Genomic DNA, 17408 nt, shown 5'->3' with positions numbered 1-17408 from the left:
GCCTGGTCAGTCAGGGGAGCCCCAGAGGAGTCATCCCTTTCTCCTCGTTAGGGAGGAAGGGAAAGGGAAGGCCCAGAACCCACTGCCACCCCTCCCTTGCTCAGCACCCAGCCAGCCAGCCCTGCTTACCTCTGCCCAGCTCCCCAGCCTCTGCGGTGATACTGTACGACACTGCAAGGCCTGTGCCACCTCTGTTGCGGATCCGTATGTCCAGGCTCTCATTAGTCTTGACCAAGGAAGGACACTGCAGTTCTAACTGTTGGGGTGAAGCCACCACCTCAATTTCTGCCTGCACGTATAAGACCTTGGTGCCCACAGAGATGGTGGCAGTGACATTGTACTGGCCAGGTAAGGCATACATGTGGACAGCTGTATTTCCAGTGGTGTTGAGAACCTCTGTCTGGTCCCCAAATTCCCACAGTAAAGTGCTGACAGCAATGGGAATACTGACATTGAAGAGCACGGCCTGGCGTAGGCTGTACCGGGGCTGGAGTCCTGTGAAAGACACAGATAGCTGTGCCTGGAAGGGAGAGGGGACGAGTGATGGGCCACCACAGGCCTGCCCGGACAAATGCTCAGTGCAAAATGGCAAACAACCGTAGGAAGAGTTTGTTTCATGGGCAGTACCACACAAACACTGCTCCTGGGTGCTGAAACCTCCATATTCCTGATCTTCAGCATAACAGAGGGCACTGCAAGTCTCCTCAGTGAGGTTCCCAGGGTGAACAGATGTGAAGAGGATGACAAATTCAGTCCCTTCTGTGTGGTTGCTTGTCAGACACGTTATGTATTGAGCTCCTGGGGGACAGAACAGAAGATCCTCTTGCAAACTGACACTGTGAAACCCTCCAAGACACGCCACCCCACACTCCTGGGAATGGACTTCTCCTGGGCAGCTCCTACTCCCAGCACTTCCTTTTTGAGACTTGCCTGGGAAGCCTTTAATCCCTCAGCGACAATTTCCAAACTCTTTATGCTAATTAATGATGACAGAAATTACAAGCTGGTCACACAGATTTATGGAGCAGCAACACTCAGTAAATAAAATGGGTCTTTAGAGAGCCTGACAGTCCTATGGGACATGGAGCCACTGAGTCTGACCCTCAAAGGAGCCCACAGGACTAGCCACCAAGTAAGACCAAGACAAAAGGTTGTCCCTTGGCTGTACCTTGGCTTGGTCTGGTGCAGGATGTTTCACTGCATGCTGCCTGGGACTTCCAGCAAAAAGTCTATAAGGAAACACACTTGAGCAGATGGGGCACGGGGGAAACACCATCGGACTCTTCACCAAGCCCATGACAGAGCTGGACAGACACTGCAGCCATCTTCCTCCATGGGGAGAGCAAAGAGCTTCCCACTGACTTGCAGACAATATCTGGTGCTAGAAAAGAGGGCAACGCCACACACAGCCTGCACCTAAGGGGTGCAGAAGGACGCACATGTATGCATTCATGGGAACATGTGCCTGGCTACAGTGAGCACAAGTACACATATGCATGGATATGCAGGCATGTACGATGGCAGCCACAATAGCCCCGGTCTCAGAGCAACAGCTAATTCCCTGGACTTTATTTCCTGCTCATTGCCTTGCAAGGGGAGCAACGTTTCCCTGCCACAAACACACAGGCAGGGCCTCCGCCATGTGCACAGCCGCAGCCCAGCTGGGACTGCCTGGCCTCCTCTCCAATTCTGCCCACGCAACCGAGCCATGTTTGCTCCTCTGTTTCTGCTGGTTGCTACAACATCTACCCCCAAACATCTCAACAGCTCCAGTCTTGTGTGATCTTCCCATATCAAATCCATCCAATTGTCTGGGTTTCTTCACAGCCTTCCTGCAAACATTGAGCCACTTTTCTTAAGAAAAATCTCATGAGGAAGACCACGGCATGGGAACTACTTTGCTTTTTTACACCAGCCTGGTTGTACTTCTTCGTTCCCTGCTGCTCAGTAACAACTGTCAGTAGCTGGCAGGCTGTCCCCAGCTTACTCCCATCACACTAAATTACCGAGAAGACAGTCTCCCATTATTGTTTCCACACTAACTTAAAGTAGTTCAAGAGGGGAACAACTAATTATCAAGGGAACAACAGTGTCGGTATTAGTCTCCTTGATAATTCCTGCAAGGTGCTGCAAGGCTGGGGTAACCTTGCTGAGGAAAGAGGAGCAACCACCACCTGGGCTTTGGCCCCAGGGAGCACTGCACCTCACCAGGCAGCTCAGCTGGCTCCCACCAGCTCTGGCTCCCACAGCCTTCATCACTCCACCTTCCCATCATGTATTAAAGGAGATGCCTGCTGCCTGCTGGGGGGAGCATTCGCTCTCCCTTCCTCTCTGTTACTCAGAGGTAGCTCAGCATCCAGGCAGGATAAGTTTTCTTAGGGCTCCCCCTTCCCACTCTCCTGTTAAACACTGTCCAACCTTTCTGCTAGCCAAGGCAGTCAGAAAGCACCCGGAGCAGGCGATGGGCTGTAGATGGGGGCAGCGTTCATTCAACACTCCCGATGTGGAGCCCTGTCACCTGCAAAGATTCAACTTAGCATGTCCTCAAGTCCCATCAACTTCAGTGAGATTATCACTGCCTAAAGTCAGACTGAAAGAATAAAAGCCTAAGGCCAGAGGTCACGAAGCTAGTGTCATCTGATGGCTGCCTGAAGCTTGGTCTGTAATGAGTCTGTTGGTCTCAGCCCTGGTATGACCAACTCAACCCTTAAGGCATCAGTCATATGCTACCATTATTTGCTTAATTAGATTAGAACTGGTGGCTTGAGGTCTAAAGAGGTCTAGATGTGATCCCCAGCTGCCTTCGGGACCATTGTTTCCACTGGTTTAGGCATCTCTCCCACGGCAGCCCACAATGTTTCCTTACCGCAAGTAGCATTGACGAACAAGACATCAAAGAGGGAAAGGTTTGCCACCTCAGGGGGGTGGGCGCATCTCGTATCTGATGCCTGAATAACTTTCACTTGTCTGTCTTCCACCCAATGGGGCAACCAGGAAAGTTTGCAGTCACAAACAAATGGATTCCAACTTAAGTTTCTGTAACAGGGAGATCAGACAAAATTCAGGCATTAATTTGACATGTGCTAGGTGTTAATTACAGCAGTGTGCAGATCCCTCACTGTTCCCATCTGTGCCACTCCACTGAAATGCTTCAGAAAGAACTGCGAGGAGGGTTAATGAATAGGGAATCAAGCAATAATTAACGTGATTTTTCTAGAGGCTAGAATTAGGCAAGTACTTCAAGTACTTTTTTAACTCTACAAATAATTGTTGCAATTAGAAGCGAATTACAGACACAATCTTATATTTAAAATAGTCTGCCATCTAACAGCCATTGGATGTAATGGCAGCTTCTCCAGCTAAGGGAGACTATTTACAGCTCCATTAAAAAATAGCTAAGAGAATAAAATTGATCTGTCAAAAAAGAAATGCAAAGTCAATGATAATCTTTCCATGTGGCAGCCTAATGAAAAGATGGAAACTTTAATTGCAGCTAAGCTTGATCCAAATTACAGCCTTCGGCATTCAGCTGTGAACAGGACAGAGATGGAAAGCTGTTTGTTTAGCTGACGCCAGCTGGGCTGGGCTGCCACAGGGGCTGAACCCAGGATTTTCACCCTGAAAGCACCACTTTGCCAGCCAGCCTCAGCAGGGGCAGACTCACTCGGACCTAGCCTGGATCCTTTGTGTCTTTTCGGTGCCACTTGTAAGCAAAAATGCAGAGCTGAAAATGCCCTTTGTGTCATGTCTTCAGGAAGAATGTGTGGCTGAGGTTTTTTCTTGCTTGCCAAGAGCAACTGCATGGGGTTAATCCTTTGGCTCGTTCAGATGCAGAACTGCCATTCTGTGCTGTGACTTCATGTATCTCTCCCGGAAATGTGGCTTCTGCTCGCTTCACCTAACACCACAGATTTTAATTACTTCAGTAAAAAACCTATGAACCTAAGAACGTGGATCACTTAGGGAGAACATCTTCAAGTGACTTAGACACCTCAGTCAGCGCCTCCTGCGTTGCAGGTCAGTGCCCTTTTTATTAGACCAGAGAGTCCCAAGGTGTGACCATACAAACAGGAACGGTAAGTGTGACCCAGAGCACAGCCAAAGAACCTCAGCAGGGCTGGTGTGGGAGTGAAGCAGAGAAGCCAAGAAGGTAGTGGCAGAGGTCGGAAGTATCCAGGAGACAGAAGCGATTTCTAGGAAGAGATAAGGCTTGAAGGGCACCAACAGGACCCAGGAGCAGGACACAGCTTGAGGAAGAACTTGAGAGTCTAAAAGGTAGCTGCTTGGTTAGGTACACACCCAGATCTCCCCCAGACGGCACCATATCCCACCCCACCAGGAAAGGAAGAGATGTTTCAAGGAAAGGTCTCAATAAAGAACTGGGAAACAAAGAGGATGTACTTACATTTCACTTAAATTAAATAAATTATCAAATATTCCATCTTCTAATGTAGAAATCTTGTTGTGGCTTATATCTCTGTAAAAGAGGTAAAATGAAAAGGAAAGTTCATCATGCTGGTAACAACTTCCTGGCCCACACACAGGATCAACCTCTGTCCCAAGCTCTGCTTGGGTTCCAGTTACCTTCTGAGCACCTTCAGTCTCAAAAGTCACATGCATATAATAGAAAAATGTCCAGCCAGGCACTAAGTCACAGAATCACAGTGTGGCTGAGGTTGGAAGGACCTCTGGTCATCTGGTCCAAGTCATCTGGTCCAACCCCCCTGCCCAAGCAGGGTCACCTAAAGCAGGCTGCCCAGGGCCATGTCCAGACTGCTTTTGTGTATCTCCCAAGGATGGAGATTCTATAACCTCTCCAGGCAGCCTATTCCCATGCTCAAGTCCATTTCAGTGCTCCAAGCCCTTCCATCAGTCCTCCTTCTAGATTTTTGAGGTGTAAAGATGGCAGGCTATCCAGACTGCCAGTTACTCAGCTGGAATCACTAAAGCAGGTTTTGGTGCTAGCTGTATTGGTGCCTGCTTCGGTCTGACAGTCCAGTCTTTCTTTAAAAAACAGTTAATCTTCTCTAAGAACCATCAGCAGGTAACAGTGCAAACTCATTTGATCAGCAGTGAACCAGTGAGTTTGCTAATGGTCAAAGCTCTCCTCTTCTCCTGGCCCACACAGAGTATGGAAAGCTTTAGTAAAACAGGACAGCTCAAGCTGAGAAGAGCAGTGAGACATGGAGTCTGTCCCCCACTAGTGCTGGGCTCCTCAAAGGACCCTCAGACTCAGTACCTAATTCCTTGTCAGGATAGATAGGATTTGGATACCGCAGCTTTATCATCATTTTCCATGTACTAACACAGATTTAGTGATAAATCTCCTCTTGCCTTGATCTCCTCTTCACCTAGCAGTACAGCAGGTCAAATCCTCCCTGACTCTGAACATCCGTAAGCAAATCACCAGACTGTGCAGCTAAATACCTTGAGGAAGGAATCCAAGGACACATCTGTCTGGGGCTCGACAGATGAGGTCAAGCAAGAACAAGGCTAACTTGTGAAACACAAGCATGTGTTCTAGATACCAGCTCAAATGTGCATGGCGAGCTGGAGGACTGGAAGGGCGGAATGTGTACTTACAGTTTTGCCAGAGAAGTCAGGCTTTTGAATATCTGAACATCTAAACCACTGATCTTGTTATTGGAAAGATCCCTAGAGAAAGAAAACACAATTTTCAGTTTTCGTTCAACTTCATTTTGTCATTCCTCCATTACTAGACCTTAGAAAAGCCTCTCTCCAAACTCCATCCAGACTCCAGACTGGAGGGTTTTGATGTGTTGGAGCACAGCATTTCTCCCCGCCAAAGAAAACACCTTTCCCAGCTATAAAGCATTTGCTACTCAAAGCTTTGTATAATGTGTAGATAAAGATCTGAACTATCATTATATGCATACCATTCTGCAGTGTATCTAGAGTAATTACAGACATGACAAATGTATTACTAAGTTTGATGTATCCTTTGACAAAAATATTCATCTAATATATGTTTAAAGAAGTAATAAAAAATACTTTAGACTGAAGTAGTAATTAACTTAGAGAAAAATTTATGAGGAACTTCCAAGTCCATTTCTAGTGCCAAAGAACTCATCATTAGTTACACAACTGATGTGTTCAACTTTTACATTTTGTCTTTTACTTTTTGTCTCTGTTTGGAAAAGCTTAAAAGGAAAGAAGTAGTAACAAAGAATATTTTCCATTTAAAATCAGGTTAGATTGTCTTTATAAAAGGAACACTGTTCTAAAAAATCTCTGATCACTCCCTGTAACACCAATAGCCTTCAATTCATCCAAAATAAAATTGTTTCTGTCCTCCAGTCCAGCTCTTTTCACCCCATGTCCTCTTTTTCAATTTTAAAATGTCACTCAGCTAAGAAGTGAAAGTTTCCCTGATAGGTCGCCACTTGTTCCCAATAAACTCCACTCTTTGGTTTCAGATGAACCTCCTTTGGCCAAAACCTTCTTCTAGCAGCATCAAAATACTTATTCTGAGCCCATGCAATGGTTGTTATCTTTCAAGGATTTCTGGCAGAGCTCCAGGGAGTTGGACAGGGCTGGATTCACTGCAGCCGCAGCGTGCTGTGTCAACAGACATTCTCCTGCTCACCTCCCTTCTCACCTTTTTTCCTGCAAGCATCTCTCACAATTTCTCCTCGCTGTCTCACCTCTTATTTTTATGCCCTAATCAGTTAATTCTTTGTTTGATCTGACATTTAAACTTAATTTATCCAAATGAAAAGAATTCTGCCAAACTGGCAGGAAAATTACGTATGATTCCAGGAAACTGGGGATAAGTAACAGGGATGGATGTCTCTTTAAAAGGTTTATTTTCCCTGATTTTGCTAAGTGGGAATTCGTTGCCAAGCCAAGAGTCGATTCAGAAGAGTTCACCAGCAACACCAATAAGGAAGTCCAAGAAATGTGCAAAATAAAAGCTCAACAAATACACTTAAAAAAAGGATGCTAGCAAAAATACCCAATCCAGCCAGTGTTCCTTTGTCTCAGGGTAGCTGGGACAATAGTTAAATAATACTGAGCATCCTTTGCTGAAGTGATGCAGACCACATGAGAGTCACATTCTGCACACGGGTAAGAAAGTCACCTCCAAACCAGTTTCCAGCTCCCACTTGCAAGACAAACACAAAAGATAGCTTGGACTGGAATCCCAACTGCTGCCAGCCAGGTCAGATCCTTCCTCAGGGAGGCTCCTGCTCCACTCCTGCTTGAGCATTTTCTGTAAATTGTGCTCCTCTGACTCTGCACCTTCTTGCATTACTTGACCAGTTTTGGAAAGGATCAGACCACCAATCAGTTACCTTACAGGGAGACCAGTACAACTATTTCTCTTCTCCTTTAAAACACTTGGAAATAACCCATTTTGGTTTTTAGGCAGCATCTCAAGCCCAAGCCAGAAGGAAATGGTGTTTCACCTCTGATGCCTTCTTACTCCTTGCCCAGACAAGAGAGACCTCCAAAACAAACCATTCTGCTACAAGATCAGGGCTTTGCCATTTTGAAGAGCTTCTCCAAAAGCACCACTTGGCTGCATGGAGAAGAGAGTACGCAGAGCAGGGCGAAGCTCTCACCATCACAGATGGCACAAGCAGGCACCTGAGCCGTGCAGGGTAGTGGGACACCCAGCCCCAAGCCCAGCCGCCTCCTCTGCAGCTCTCTGCAGCTTTTCATCTCTCCCATCTTGCTACTTGGCTAGTAGAAAGTGAAGAACTCCAGCAGGGTAGGTCTGCTCTTCTCCATCCCTCTGCCACAAGTGCCAGGTGTGGAGGGGCTGGTCCATAGCTGGGAGCCTTCCCCATCCCTTTACAAACATCCCTTATCATTATTTCCATTTCACCTCAGAGAAAGCTTTTAAACTCAGGTAAGTGAAGGCTAAGACCCCAAATCCTTGACCCCCAGGGGTCAGTCAGCTTCATTCCTACCCAAGAGCAGGACCAGGGATGACTGTGACCTGGTACCTGCTCCAGGAAGATGCACAGTAGCATTGCTGCTCCCACCAGCTTCCTCAAACAGGTAAAATGCAAACAGAGGCAGTAATTTCTTGCGGTGCCGCTCTTACACACTGTGTTGGACTGACACTAGATGTCACTGCCTACTGAGCAGCACACACAGGGGAAGCAGCTCCTGGTGAACAAGAGTGATCCACTCAAAGGGTGCAGGACACCTGGTGCTGTGGCTCAGCCAGCAGGTTTTGCTCAGGAAAGGTCAGCAGGAGCTGTGCCCCATAAACTAATGAGTGACAGCCCTCAACCCTCTTTCTCAGGACTGCGCTGCTTTGTATGGCCAGGACAGCTTGTGAGGGTGTCAGGCCACTTGGATGTGTGTCTCTGGGGTGCCCCAGTGAGCCTCCACAGCGTCATGGTGGAAAGGCTGGAGAGGGCTCCTGCACCTTTTTCCTCTTCTCCACCTTTTTCCTCTTCTCCCGATAATACAGCTGGGCTGCCATTCCGCACACACATCCCCAAGCTGATACAGGCAGATACCATCTGAGCTCACATATCTATCCTGTACCCACTACCGTCACCCAAAGCCAACACTGACCCACAGCCCAGCATGCAGAAAAGCTCCACCAGTGGGCTTCAAAGGAGAAAGCTGGGGCTCGGTTCACAGGTGAGGCTGCCTCAGAGCCTGCGAGATGCTCTGAACCCTTGGAGTAATTAACCAAGCCCTGTCTATTCCCTGACACTTTGTCACTTTACAATTCACGTGCTTTCTTTCAAGGGATCTCAAGACCTTGGCTCCCACCCTCTTGTCTTCCACAGCCTGAGCTCCTGTCCAGCACCCACAGATGCTGCTGAACTCCATTCAGACCAGGCACTAGCTGGCAGCCCATCGGTACCTACAACCCAGAGCCCAATTCCCTCACTATTTTCTACCCTTGCCTTCAAGATCTGATGAGAAACTGGTACAAAACCTCCCAACTTTCAAACTCCCCAGACCTCCTGGGTGCAAGAGCCTGCAAAGGAAGCAGAGCTCCTGTTGACAGGACAGCTTGGAGGAGCAAGGAACAGCGGTGGATGCCAGTGCCTGCCACCTCCAGCCGCGACAGTGAGCTGGGCTGCCAGCCGCCTGCTTGCCTTCTCCCACTGGTCCCTCTCCAACTTGTATGGAAAATCATATTATGCCTTCCTGGCATGGGAAAGATGGCTGTGAACCAAGCTAGGTTGCAGAAAAAAAAAAGTAATCAGGAAATACTGAGCAATAAAACCCAACGCAAAGGCTGTGGGACAGAGCTCAGCCTCTTGGTGCCACAAACTGCCACGACTGTATTTTCCCAGCCCACTGCCAGGGCTGGAGGAAATTCATAGCAGGTTCAAAGCAGAACTGAATCCAGCAGAAAACAAGGCTCTCCATTGAAATGCACGGTGCACACAGACTGCCGCACTCTCCACGAGAAGAAAGAAAAATTTAGTTTACTGTGACATGGGGGATACTGAGAACACCCTGTGCTGCCTGGAAGAGGGCAGCTATGGGCAAGTCACAACTTCTCAATCCTACCTCAGTTTCCGCACCCGCAAAACGGAGCCATGTAAGCCAGAGGAGGCTGGGACAGCTGGCCCACTTCTCCACACTATGGTATAGAACAACAACTGTGCAAAAGATGCCTTACAGGGAGCTCCCCTTGCAGCAGACATGTTCACCTTACATGCCTAGCAAATGAAGATTTTAAAATACTTCTGGAAGTGGATTCAGTAATGTGGGGAAGGTGAAGCTTCGGATAAGGGAACATTTAGTAACGAGGGTGTCAGCCCGAGCCTTGGGAGCCTTCAGCTCCATCCTAGCCCTGCTACCAACTCCCTGTGTGATGCTGGGTGCACCACTGAACCCTGCCAGAGTCACGTGTACCGCAGGGATAACAGCAGCCTTTCTGACCAAGAGCATGAGGATGGATCAGTCACAAACACTGCCAGCGAGATCTCCTGCAGATGGGGTTGGGTAACTTCTGGGGGTAAGAAGCATCAAGCACTGGTGTGCCCTCACATAGCTGCTGCCCTCCAGCAGCTGCTGATGGAAGCAAGCAGCAGGGCTGGCTGCTACCCACTTTGTCCCCTCCTGATGCTCAGATGGGCTCCACGTCCCCACAGCTGCAAGCTCAGGGCAGCCGAGGGTTTATTTCTGCAGCGCTGTGGTGGACAGGCTTTTTTTGGTGCACTGCTGTTTTTTTCTTAATTCCGCAGAACATATAATGTTGAGCAGAGTATAGCACGCCTCCATCTGCCAAGCCTGATGTCATGCTCTCATTATGTCATTTGCGGGCCCGCTCTGCCTTCATTTCACAAAAAAGGAGGGGAGGGAAGGGAAGGGGGGGCAATGCTGGCCTGTGCCTTCCCCAGCCCTTTTGGTGCATGGACCCCAGCCAGAACAGTAATGGGAAAAGCATCCACAGACAGAGAGGAGCGTCTGTGCAGAAAGGAGCCTGTGTGCAGGCTCAGGGAGAGTTGCAGCAGTTCAGTAGAGAAGAAGCTCCAGGTCTGTAAGCCACAATAAAAGGTAAGATTTTTGTGGGTCAGTGAAGCTCCAGCGGTGCTAGGCAAAGACGGCAGCTTGGGTACAGTCATATTTCCACCCAGAGTCTGCACAGGAGCCTCTACAGTGGCCACTAAGGGACCTGCAACAGTGCAGGAGGAATAAAGCATCTGCCCTCCAGGCTGCCGGGTGCAGCTTGTAGGCAAGGGAGATCTTCCAACCCATCTTCCTGAGCCAGGCTGGCCCGACAGGACACACAGGGTGAGTGCATGGAGCATCTGCAACAGACACTGTCCTCTGGGGAAAAGCACTTTCTCCCTGTAGATCATGCAGGTTGGGCTCTCCCCACTTGCCTCCCCAACCAACCAGTCTTCCCTGATCCAGGACAGACCCCCCCTAGAATGGAGTTTGCCTCATGTTTGTGTGACCCCAGTAATAGTCCTGGGGACAGGGCTGGCCCTCATTTTGGTCCAGATACTGTGTTTTAACAGCAGGAGTGGCTGCAGGGACATCGGAACAGCTCTGCCCCCTGGATCAAGGGTCCATCCTGCCCCAGATCACATCCCCAGTAGTGGTCAGTACCAGGTGTTCAGTGAGATGCACGAGCAATCCTTCCCCAGCACACCTCCCAGCTCTTGGCAGCCAGCAACAGAGGACCTTCAGAGCCAGAGACTGCACTGAACTGTTGTATTTAACAGCCACCAACAGATGGATCTTCCTTGATGCCGTCTTCCCCTTCCTGAGCCAGCCTGGGCTCCACAAGAGCCCACAGCAACAAGCTCCATAACTCACATGCTTTAAAAAAGAAGTACTTTCTTTAGTTTGTTGAAACCTGCTAGAGGCATCACTTCATTGGATACTGCCTAATTTTCTGTACTGTGAACACTGAATAAATGTACTTCTTTATCTCCCCTGCCCCACTTCTGACTCCAGAGCTTCTCCCAGACTGCCTTGGCCCTCTTTCCCAAGCACATCTTCCAGTGGGAGCAGTTCTCCCTTTCTGACCTCAACTCCACATACTTTATCAAAATACTCACAGAATTTCACCTTCAGGATACAAAAGTGCTCAGTCCCTGGCAGTTCTTTGCCTTGCAAGCAACCAGGGAGGAGATGCAACAACCAAAGTGAGCAGCAAACCAAGGCACAGAAAACACCGCCAGCAGCAGCAGCTGCCCAGCAATGCCCTGACCAATGCCCAGCAATGCTCCCATCTCTCACCCTCACCAAAAGCCAGGCTGCACCGTTCCACACCTTGCAACCAGAGAAGACAAGTGACAGAGGGCCATGTGAGATGGCTTATGAGGCACAACGAAGCCCACAGCTTCCAGAGCCTTCCATCCGCTGACAGAGCAGCAAGCTGCCCAAGAGGTCGCCTGCACAGCCCAAATGCTGTCTTACGTGTTACCATGGCAAATGCTTTTCTAGTCTCCAGGAATAAAAGGCAGCGCAGTGCCCCATGCAGCAGTGCTGCACTGATACTGCCCGACATACATAACAGACTTTCCAGAAAAGAGGAGGGAAAACCCTATGTGGTTTTGCATGCTTTACCCAGGAAAAATTAAAGGGTTTTGCTGATCTGATTCCTTTTTTAATTTGTCTTTTGCCTTGCACCTCTCCTAGGAAGCACAGTAGAAGTAATAGCACTTGTGTGCATAGTGGGGAACAGAGATTCTTGCCACAGTGGCTACCAAAATGTGAAAAAAACCCATAGATTTTTCTGTGTGCCGAATGCGGGCAGCAACGCTGTCATCCTGCACGAGATGCAGGGACACCCTGGCTGGCAGGCTGGAACAGCCTCAGCCGCTCTCCTGCACCATGAGCTCTCTGCCTTTCAGTACTGATGGGGGCCAACAGCATATGGAGATCTTCATCACCAGCTACTGGTTTCAATCACATTGAAGCAGGGATTTTCCAAAGCAAAGGGATTCTAGCCCCACCACACATCACCTCCAAGAGCTGCAGCTGAACACGAAGAGGGGCCTTTTGCTGGTGGGTTTCACCCCCTTCTTTCCCAGAGCCATGTAGTGGGTTGCTGTGAACCAATGCATCCCACCCCAGAGGAGGCTGCACTTTGTCCGTGTGCCTAGGAACTCCCTGCGGAGATTAGCTCCCAAAGAACAGCAAGGCTGTCAGGGAGCAAATGCAGGAGGTGGAGGGCTGTCCAGGGAAAGGCTCAGGGAGACACCAGCAGCTCCTGAGAGCGAATCCTGAGCAGAGGGCTGCGTGCTGAGACTGGCAGACAGCAGTGAGCACCCTCATCTCCCTGAGGCTATCACAGCACGATGACAATTTATTTGTTCATTTTGAAATTATGAGTTTCAAATGCCGGCCCAAGTCTTAGCTCTCTCTAAGGAATTTGCCCCAAAAGGCTTTTTCACAAATATTCATCTAAAAACTAAATGTTTTTCTTCCCACAGCAAAATCGTAATTGTTGATACGAAAATCTAAGGCAAGGATACAAACATTTTTGCAATGTTCTGTACACTTTGTGCTTTCCTGGGAGAACTGCAAAGCACTCTGACATATGCCCTTGCAAGGCAGCTGTGCCAGGAAGCGGGTGGGTTTCACATGGAGCAGACCCAGAGGTAACTCCCAGCTCTGCTGCAGACTCACTGCAGGACCACAAGCACATCACTCCATCTCTGTGGGTTCCCCTCCGAGCAACAGCAGTGAAGCAATGTTCCTTCCCCACCTCACCGCCTCGCCTCGTCCTGCCACAAGCCTCTCCCGGAGCATCACCACAATGTGACCCTAAGATCTGCAGCAGTAAATCTTACTCGTCTTGCTGGGTTGGGGTCAGTTCTTCACGACCCCGCTGAGAGGCTGGAGGCTGCACACAGGGCAGCGTAAAACACTCTGCTCTCAGCAGAGCAGGTGAGCTCAGGGTTGAAGCTGAGTAGTGGGTGTCCCTGCTGGCAGCTGAGGAAAAGGGGCTGCCCGAGCCTGTGCTTCAAGAAGCATAGGAAAGACTGAGCCCTGAGCCCTGCACAAGACTGAGCTGAGAGCTCGGGACACCCCAAGTGACACGGCAGCTGCTGCTCACCCACAGTACCTCTGCTCCTGTGCCTGTGCTCCATCCCCAGAGCAGACAGAAGAGGTGAGGCTGCACATGCCTGCTGGATGCACAGCCAGGGCATCCCAACCGTGGCCAAGGCATCCCCACCATGGCCAGGGCATCCCCACCACGACCAGGGCATCCCATCCAGGGTGACCAACTGCAGCCAGGGCATCCCAACGACAACCAGAGCATCCCATCCAGGGTGACCCAACTGCAGCCAGGGCATCCCAACTACAGCCAGAGCATCCCTACCACAACCAGGGCATCCCATCCAGGGTGACCAACCGCAGCCAGGGCATCCCAACCACAACCAGAGCAACCCCACCATGACCAGGGTATCCCACTCATGGCATCCCAACCGCAGCCAGGGCATCCTAACCATGGCCAGGGCACCCCAACCACAGCCAGGGCATCCCCACTCTCCAGGTGGGAGCTGGCTGCAGTGCAGCTGAGGCTCAAGGAGCAGCTCCTCGGATCCCCACAGCCAGCAGCTTTCCACAGACTTTCCCAAATATGGTTATAAAGTCGGACCAGGGATGAAGCCACTCGAACAAAGGGGACGCGTTACCTCATGGAGTGACGTCATGTTTTGGCAGGGCTGGATCATAGGCAATGGCACCATGCGCTCCGTCCCTCTCCTCCCCGGCCAGGGGGGCTGGGCGAGGGCTTTTTCACACAAGAGGCTCCCAGGAACCAGAGCGCTGCTGTCTGCACGGGGACCCACAGCACAGCTCATTTTACAAGTTATTCTTAGACTGCAACTGACTTCATCTCCTCATTCCCAACACCAAAACAATGAAGCCAAAGACAAGGGGAGTCACAGGGGCCTCCTGTGCTGGTGGGGGTCATCTCCTCATTCCCAACACCAAAACAATGAAGCCAAAGACAAGGGGAGTCACAGGGGCCTCCTGTGCTGGTGGGGGTCAGCAAGAGCTTCTTGAGGCATGCTGGTGGGACAAGGAGCTGGCTACAGGGATGGTCGCTGTTATGAGAGAGGCTTTTCATGCCAGGTCCCACCTTCTGAACCTCCTGAGTGAGTGACCGAAGCTGCCGCTGGACATGGTCCTCCCCTCCACTGCCAAGAGGTGACATAATGTGGCATAAAGTAAGGCTTGAAACATCAGGCATCACCCAGCCCTGCTCTGCCTCTGCAACATCATGCTAAAAGATGAGAACAGGGAAAACCTTCAGCTTGGGAAAGCAGCAACCCAAATATTTAAATAAAGTTAATGTCCATAATTAGTGCTGCACGTAAACAAGCTGTCTGCAGTTTCATCCAGCTAAATGTCAGCCCTGCAAATATACTTTTCATGGAAAGTTTGCTAAGAAACCAAAGATGCAATGAAACCAAGCATCTTTCCAGCACACATGGCAGAGCTCAAGCGAACCATATCAGCCGCCTGCAGCCCAAATCCAACCACTTTCCACACTGATACCCACTTCTTCCCCAAAAAAGCATCTGTCTCGGGAGCCCCCAAGTCCCATGACACTGCATGCCAAAACAGAGCTCTTTCAATGCCTAGCTCTGGTCGCTTCAAAACCCAGAGTGTTCCCAAGTCAGCATGTTCAGAGCCCAATATTTTATTTTACCATGAAAAGTAAGCCCTCTGTAAGCTGTAATTTAGGAATTACACAGCTGAGCTACTAAGTGCTTAATCTTCCACACAGAAAGTGAAGGGTTTTCAATAAATGTTTAGGTAGTGCTGATATCAACTCACCACTGGGACAGGGGATGAAGCAGGTAATCTCTGGATCCTGGTTTTTTATTATTTTATTTGTATTTATTTATTATTTATTCTATTTGTATTTATTTTAATGCGAGGCCTTTGCTTGGACAGCTACCCTCTAGGGATATTATTTCTCTGTGAGAAATAACAAAACCACAATGCTATTTTTCCCCAGCACCATAAATTCTGCAATACACAACAAACGGGACCCACAGGCAAGGTTCACGGGATGCAGGAGGCTCTGGATGATGCAGTTGTACCGATAGCAGCGATACATCACTGAGCTGACACAGGAGCTGGAGCCAAGAGATGCAGAGAACTCCAGGGAAGTTTTCTCCAAAGCACACGTCCAGTTTGCAAACACTGACACAGCATGAAAAAATATTTGCATAGCCTGTTCCTTGGAAACCTTCTGGGGCATCTGTGTTTTGTATCCCAAAAGGAACAGTGGAACAACTTGGGCATCAAAACAGCACAAGAGCTGTGAACCAGGCACCGCCTGATCATCTGAAATGCCCTGAGGAGATTTGCAAAAAACTTAATGTCACTTCCTAGCTGAATTCAGAGCGCAAGCCAGCTGAGAGACAGTAAGATGGATAAGGCAGTATCAGATCCAAAGTAATTTCTTCAAACAGTTGGGACAAACTTCTCTCATTTCTCGCACTGGGAGAACAGTCAGTACGTTGTCAGGCACCACACAGCACCAGCAGCACACAAACAAGAGGAAAACAAAGCCACAAGGCAGCAAAACACGGCCATTACGGGGGTTCACAAAGGACTGCTGATTTAGGAGTAACATCACCTACCAGCCAAAGCCACCTATGCATGGAGGTAGAGCAGACACGAAGAAGGCAGCCTGGATCCAAACCAGTGTGAGAACACGATAGGTAAAGTCTCATGGCCAAATGCCATGAGGCAGTTGCGGGACAGTCTCACCGTGTCCTTCATCCCTCTGGATGCAGGAGCAGGCTGGGGTGACCATGGCATGCTCCCCACTTCAGACCTCCTGCTGTCAGAGCAGCACGAAGATGAGCCAACCTAACAGATACTGCTGGCCGCGCAGCCAGATCTCAACAGTCACTTCCCACAGGTGACAATACCCCCTCAAACACTTTCCTTTTTATAGCTGACAGTACAAATTTGTTTGACCTTTAGCTAACAGCAATCTCTAACAGACCAGATAGTTTCCAAGTTCCTGGGTGGTTGCTTAAGAAAAACATTTCTGTGTGTATTATTTTAGCCCTGTCTGTCAATTGATTTTCATCTCCAATATGTTTTACAACATTTCATTTAAGAGATTCCCTGTTCTCACCACCAGCCTTCAGCTTGAGGCACAGGATGCTAACTACATACAGACAACATGGAGAAAAGGACAAGTAAAGACCAGAAACACCCAACCAGGTCCAGGCCTGGCAGTGCTTTGTTTGCAACCCAGAATGACTTCCAGCAATTCTGCAGCACAGCCTGTGCTGGAGAGATGCTGAGCCCCTTATTTTCTTCTTCTCCAGAGAGAAAATTCTGATATTTGGGGCAGTCACATTAGCACTTGATATGTTTAAAAATAGTGCAAAATCAGTGGTGCTGCTCTGTGAAAACAATGATGCTGAGCACAACCACAGAGTTCACAGCCCACTGCCTGCGACAGAAAATCACAAACCAGGGGAGCCTGGAGCAAAAAGAAAAGTGCAGCATGTTCAGGACACTAGACCTGGCCAAACCACGGCTGCAGCACAATCCGGTTTGTGTTTTCCTTGTAATCCTGATGTTATGTCTGCTTTCTGTAGTCTCCTCAGTGAGGGACAGGCTCTCCAGATGTTCTGAAGCCCTGGGACCTACCCAATACATGAGCCAGTTTTGGGGAAGGGGGGAACAGGCCACAAAGCTACTAACCCTTCCCTTTTGGCAGCCTGCTTCTTGCACTAACAAAGAGCAAGGAGAATGACTCACAGATTTTTAACATGACCATTTATCCCAACGACTCACCTACTACAAGCCATCCAACTCCTCACAACCAATTTCTGCATCAAGCCTAAGCAGCTCCCCATCCTTCTAGAGAACGCTCCCATAAAGACTCCCAGGGATGGGATGGCCACCACCAGCTTTGGTGATCTGTTGCAGGGTTAGTCAGTTAGGCTTCTTTC

The 17408-nt window shown here is 49.3% G+C and overlaps 1 protein-coding gene across 1 annotated transcript in view; it reads right to left on the bottom strand.

Annotated features, from left to right (window-relative positions):
* Positions 1-17408, bottom strand: part of PKD1 (polycystin 1, transient receptor potential channel interacting) — a 98926-nt gene that overhangs the window by 51868 nt on the left and 29650 nt on the right. Inside the window, exons 2-5 of the mRNA XM_055709493.1 lie at positions 5584-5655; positions 4406-4477; positions 2867-3036; positions 130-798 (exon numbers count right to left, since the gene is read on the bottom strand). Coding sequence (XP_055565468.1) covers positions 130-798; positions 2867-3036; positions 4406-4477; positions 5584-5655 — 983 coding nt within the window. The remainder of the gene's footprint in view (positions 1-129; positions 799-2866; positions 3037-4405; positions 4478-5583; positions 5656-17408) is intronic.

The sequence above is a fragment of the Falco cherrug genome, chromosome 4, assembly GCF_023634085.1.
Source record: "Falco cherrug isolate bFalChe1 chromosome 4, bFalChe1.pri, whole genome shotgun sequence".
NCBI lineage: Eukaryota > Metazoa > Chordata > Aves > Falconiformes > Falconidae > Falco > Falco cherrug.
Note: the sequence above shows the minus strand (reverse complement) of the source record. Positions and strands in the feature narration are given on the sequence as shown.